The 6589-nt window shown below is 41.3% G+C and overlaps 1 protein-coding gene across 5 annotated transcripts in view; it reads right to left on the bottom strand.

Annotated features, from left to right (window-relative positions):
* Positions 1 to 6589, bottom strand: part of Ankrd44 (ankyrin repeat domain 44) — a 286842-nt gene that overhangs the window by 104003 nt on the left and 176250 nt on the right. For all 5 annotated transcript variants that reach the window (XM_021160936.2, XM_029478049.1, XM_029478052.1 and 2 more), the window contains exon 10: positions 1867 to 1981. In XM_021160936.2, coding sequence (XP_021016595.1) covers positions 1867 to 1981 — 115 coding nt within the window. The remainder of the gene's footprint in view (positions 1 to 1866; positions 1982 to 6589) is intronic.

Raw genomic sequence — 6589 nt, forward strand, 5'->3', positions numbered from 1 at the left:
CCAGCCCTAGGGCTTTCTTCACTATGGTAATATGCTTGTGTCCTTGTAGAGGGGAGCTACCTTCCATGAAAGGTCTTTGTTTATGACTTGCTTCCAGCCCTCAACTCTGTTGAACCTTCTATCCAATTTTCCTCTGCTGCACTGTCAGGTCTTCTGGAAGTGCTGAAGAATGAAATTCCCCAACTCTTTGAAAAGCCAGCTGCCAAGCTCCACAGTAACAAACATAAGACTACAACCATTTGCTCCTATGTGACCTCCACCATCACCAGGCCAGCACCCAGGAGGTCAGGGGAATCTAGTTCAACATAACAATTAATGAAGGTGAGCCACTGGAACTACAAAGCTATGTGCTCCTTAAAATTCACTCCAAAACATCTGACCCTTGGTGAATTCGATAAAGAACACACCAGGGCTACCATGAACCATCTTAATTTTGATTTATTCTTTGGCAAGATGTTCAGTTATATTACACACATTTGACAAATACAGAATTCCTAATATATGTTTTCCCTCCTAAAAATTCAGTTACGGTTACCCACAGCCTCTCTGTTCAAGACTAACCTCTGCATTTAAGCATTTAAGGTACTCTTGAATTTGTCTCTATTACATATTATTAGGTAATTAAATAATAATTAACATTTATTGATAGCTTACTGTGTATTAGGTACTGTTCAGAGAGCTTTTCAAAAATATTATCATTTTAATAAACTTTCCTGGTGTATTTAAATAGCTTCTACTCATTCAGATCTTACCAGAGAGCTTTCCTGGTAATTAAGTCATTTAATCTTACTAACAAACCCATAGATAGGCACCATTATTACTTCTATTTTTCAAAGCACAGAGAGATTGAGCAACAGGCTCAAAATCACACAGTTCCAAGGTGAAGCAAGTAGAAATGGAGCCCAGACTAACCTGGGTTTCCAAGCTCCATACAGTGCCACTGGGTGGACTGTGGCTCCCAGGAGTATCTTTGGTCAATGGAGGAGTCACAGCCCCCACAGAGGTATGCCCACCTATCTCTGCTGCTCTCCTCCTCCAGTGGGCTACTGCCATCCTCTGCTCTGCTCGATTCTCCTCCAGCCCCTTTGCACACTCCTCACACATAGCCACACCCCCACTCAACCTAAGCCCCAGATCTGCCCAAGTCTCATCTCTTTGAAGCCTTTTCAAAAACCTCTACCACCACCATTGAGTTTTCCCTTTCTTGTCAACTTTGACAACATAGACACCAAGCATTTTGCCACAGAAGGCCTGTTTTCCTTTAGAATTCTGATTTACTGTCTTTGGTGGGTCTTTGTCATAAGTGAGACTTGAGACCAACAAAACTATGAGCTCTTTGAAGATTCAGGCATGTAACTGCTCATGAATCTCCCTAAGAACTCAGCCTCATACCCAGAGATACGCTTTTGCCATTTGTGTGGAATTAAGTGCGAAACAAAGTCACACCGCCACATTTCTCCATGTGGCAGATGGACTCGACTGTATGCTATAACTGTTTTTAAAACTGAGCAAAAACTCTGGATAAATTTGAATTTGCCTGGTTATCTTTTTATCTCTTTGACAGTGGATGCTGAAACAAACAAACAAACAAACAAACAAAAATACTAGAAAGCAAAACTAATAAAAGTAGTCCAATGTTTCTGGCAGAATAGACCTGGTTTCGATGCAGCTGAAACCAGCTGGTGCCTCCTGGGCTCTGTCATTAAACTGCCTTCCTTGATTTCAGATGTAATCTGTGCTTAGCATAATGGCACAGGTCCACCTTACCCTGGATAAATGGGTGCCCTGCACTGTGCAACAGCCTCCCTTGCCAGAGCTCACTCCCACACGTGGCAGTTAGGCCACTGCATTTTCCCAGTGACCTACTTGGCTGTGTCGGCTCCGCTAGTGATTAGGGTGTTAATCAGGAGCTCGTGACCATGTCTCGCAGCCACATGGAGAGGTGTGTTGCCATCCTTGTCCACACAGTCGATCTCACCTCCTAGAAGAGATGTTTATTAATACAGCATCAGGCAAGGCTTCAGGTTGATTTGGGTACCACATCCTGCCAGCCAACCATTGGGAACACCAACTATTGATTTCCTGTCTACCCCAGTGTGCATCCCTGCTCTATAGTATAAAAATGACAGTTACGGAGATGTCTCACTTTCCAAAACTGTAGCAGTGCCATGTCTGCAGAAAGAGAAGTCTATTAGAAATGCAGAAAATTTTATTTTGTCTCAAGAACCTAAAACTTTCTGGCTCTAACTGAACAATACAATCAAATTCCTTAAAATACAACCAGAGAGACTTATGGAAATTACCTCACACAAGCCAAATAAGACAGAGCACCCAGGGAAAGATTTGTGTAGTGCGGTGACCCAACTTAAAATGTGGATGAGAAAAGGCATGAAGTAAATGCCAAAGATGCCAGTATTTATTATAAATATCACTGTAGTGACCTGCAACCCTTTCTTTCATATAACATTTTCGTTTTCCTGTTTTATTTTGCATTGTTTTCTCCAACTTTTTATTTCATACTTCCCTTTCTGTCTGTATGGACACAACAGGTCTAGTTGGTTATCAGAAGAAGGGTTCAGAATAGATTAGAGATTGTGGCATCCCCCTGTATACGTTTCCCTTAAGAGCAAACTATTCTCAAGCACAAATGTATGTCCTTCTCCTACTGAAGAAAATGAACATTGCTGTAATTTTGTGCAACTCTGGGGACTCTGACAGCATCTCTTTCATACCTCACTCTGCATTTTGTTTATTTAAGATCCCTCACACCATTAATGTCTTTAGAAATGAATGAAGCCACGCTTTGTAGGGTATCCTAAATCTACGTCTTGCCTGATGGTTTCCTCTTTAGAATCCCACTAAACATGCTGGCCAGGATACTCTAGGACAGATGGGGTTTTTCCATGGCACTTCCCCATTACGTGCTGGCTGTGTCATTCTGATCCTGGGGGTGTGATACAGTATTATACGCAACAGGCACAGGGCTTCAGGGTGGAAAGATGAAGCTACTGACGGTGGCTCTGTAACACTTGCAATCCCAGCACCAGCAAGTGCCCTTAATGGTACTGAACTATGAATTCTTTTTAAATCCACTTATGTATAATTTTACATGCATTGGTATTTTACCGGCATGTGTGTAAGTGAGGGTATTGGACCACCTGGAACTGGAGTTACAGATAGTGGTGAGCTGCCATGTGGGGGTGCTTGGAATTGAACCTGGTCCTCTGGAAGAGCAGACAGTGGTTTTAACCACTGAGTCATCTCTTCAGTCCCAAACTATTAATTCTTTAGAAATAGCTACAATGGGGATGTTTCTGTTTTATATATTCTACTTCCATTTACAAAAAGAAAACCATTTGAGTACTTAAGATGTTACCTGCCAACACACCCTATAGGCTGTGTGAATATAAATTTAATATGCTATTTTTAAACAAAACTTTTCCACAACGATTTCCCTCATACAGGTAGTACTCCATGCAAAAGCTATCTGACTACTGTGTATCTGCACTAGTGCCTTGATATATAGTTGGTACATTTGATTCTGCTTTAAATTTTTAACTAGATTCAATTTAATGTGTTTTATTCGCATTAAAATATTTATGCTTCACAAATCAAAATTATGTATTTTTTAAAGCCTCACGCTTAGGAGATATCTCAGATGGCATAGTGGTTGCTATGCAAGCGTGAGGACCTAAATTGGTTCCCAGAGCCTGTGTAAAAAGCGGGCACTGTGGCATGCACTTGCAATCCCAGCACTTGTGAGGCAGAGATAGGGCTCACTGGCCAGCAACTAATTAGCAAGCTCCAACTCCAAGTGAGAGACCCTGCCTCAAAAACTCAAGGTACATGGCTTCTAAGGACGGACACTCATGGGTGACCTGTGTCAGTGTGTATGAGTGTGCTTGTGCTTGCGATGTGTGCATGCCTGTGTGCTTGTGTCTGTGGTTGTGTGTGTATACACATACACACACACACACACACACACACACACACACACACACACACTCCCCTTCCTATTCCCCCATTTCATCCTCACAGTTTTCCTATGGTAACCATTTTCATTAGTTTTTAGCATATGCTTCCTGCGTTTCTCTGACAGTGTCTTTGCTAACTATACACTGGAACTCTAGTTGAGTGGTCACTTCTTAAGGACAGCCTTAATATTATGCAATTGTGTTGTTCCTCCTGCCTGGATGAACTAGCTTAGCAGACTCATATCCTATGGATTGAGTTGTAAGCAACATTTTGCTATTACCAGGAACACTGAAGTGAAGACTCTCATGTGTATGTATACTATTTGCATTTGTTAAGAAAATGGATGTGTGTTCTTGTTGGGTTCTGCCAACTCTCCCTCTGTAGGTGCTGTGTAACTTGCACGCTAACCAGCACTGAATGAGTCTGCCTCTTCTCCACAGACTCAAGCTTTTGAATACCTGCCATCTGATGGCTGAGAACCAGCATCCCAGTGGGATTTCATTTGCATTTATCTTATTATGAAGGAAGTGGAGCATCATCTTCTGTTTCAAGGGACATTTGTTTATCTTATCTGAAGGCATTTTTCATGGCTTTTGTCCATTGTTCTAAATTTGTGTGTCTGGGTGTGGGCTTTTATTCGTTTATTTTCAAAGGATCTAAAGACTTTTAGTGGTGGTGGTGGGGTCTATACATTTACCAGTAATACATGATATTCTTGTCTAGTCTTCCTTTGTCTTCACCTTTGTTTATGGTGTTTTCATTCAGTTAAAAGATAATAAACATTTTTCCTCTATTGCATTTGTGTTTCAAGTAGAAAGGCTTTCTGCACAGTCTGGTAGTGAGGAAATTAACCCATTGTTTACTGCACTGGAAGCACCTGCTAACTTGACATGGCTGACCCATTTGAAGTTTATTTTAGTGTCTGGGATGTAAGTTGTCTGACTAAATAAATGTTCCCTGTGGCCTCCCTTCCCCCAGCCTGGAACCTGCTTGCTCAAGGGTGGAGCTACCTGCTCATTCGTCCTGCCACGCCTACTGCTGGACCCTGCCTTTGCTGCTTGGAAGAGGCACACACGTGTTCGTCCTGCTACTGGACCCTGAGTTACTTGGCGGGAAATCGGGTTCCCTCCCCCTTCCTTTATAACTGAGTGTCTGGAAATAGCAACATTGAGCTTTGATCAGGATCTTGTCTTAGCTCCGTTCTTTCTTCCGCCCCGTCTAGATTCCTCTCTTTTCAGCTCGAACTGCCATTCTCAGTTGAACCGTTCGTGTTGTGGACTGCGGGCAGGCCGCAACAGTTCCCCAAAGGCCCGAAAGTTCATAAGGACAGAAAGTAGGTTAGTGGTTGCCAGGGTCTGGGCAGGGAGACTGGAGTATGAATGCTAATAAGAATGAGGTTCAATCCAGGAATGATAAGAATGTTCTAGAGTTACATGTGATGGTAGTTGTGTAACCTTGAGAAAACACTCAAATCTACTGAATTGGATATGACTTAGATCTCAACTTAAAAAATAAAGCCTAACAGACATGGTTGCTCAGGCCTAGAATCTTAGGACTCGGGAAGTTATGGCAGATGGATGGTGAGTTCAAGGCTATCCTGGGCTAAATAGTGAGTTTTAGCCTGGTCTCAGCTACATAGCAAGACCTCATTTCACGAGAGAGAGAGAGAGAGAGAGAGAGAGAGAGAGAGAGAGAGAGAGAGAGAGAATAAGAATTTTGAGACCATAAGACAGATACAGGAGATGAAAGGGTGAAACCAAGTAGAGAGGGCTGACTGCAGGGAGGATGAACCACAATGGGTGCTCATGTTCACATAAACAAACATACTCATTAACTGCACTTAAAAATACAAATATCCAATATTAGAGCAGTGAAGAGTCATTCTAAGATTAGCTTTTGGTTATCCTATTCAGAAATAAATCTCTGTATCATTATGGAAATCTGTACATTATTGAGCTATTGGACCATGTTCATAGATAACAGGTATAGAGTATATCTCAGTAAAGGACTATGCTTGACCAAATAGTTACCTCACTCACCAGTACTGTAAAAATGAAAACCAAAAATCACCAGTCAACCAAGTCCCACCACCTTTGACCTTATTTTCATGATTAATTATAACAATATATTAATATATTCATTTTTCACAAGATACACTAATATTAGTATATCTAGTACACACACCTAGACACATGCACACTGTATTTGCCAAAATAAGAAATGAAAATATATGAATGAATGACTTTGATCAAGTTATAAAGATATATTTTGTTCTAAACAATGGATTATTGATAAAAATAATCAAAGAAAAGACAAAAAAGATAAAAGAAATTATTCATAAATGTACTGATTATAAGACAGTACTGGTGTTCTGGAATCTTTTCTTTCATTTTTTGTAAGTGTGTGCATGTTCATGTCTGTGCATCTGCACATAACTGTGTGCATGTGTGTGTGCATTTATGCATGTGCATATTCATGTGTGTGCATGTGTGATGGTTTGTATATCCTTGGACCAGGGAGTGGCACCATCTGAAGGTGTGGCCTTGTTGCAATAGGTGTGACCTGGTTGGAATGGGTGTGTCACTGTGGGTGTGGGTATAAGATCCTCACCCTA

This window comes from Mus caroli, chromosome 1 (genome assembly GCF_900094665.2).
Source record: "Mus caroli chromosome 1, CAROLI_EIJ_v1.1, whole genome shotgun sequence".
Taxonomy (NCBI): Eukaryota; Metazoa; Chordata; class Mammalia; order Rodentia; family Muridae; genus Mus; species Mus caroli.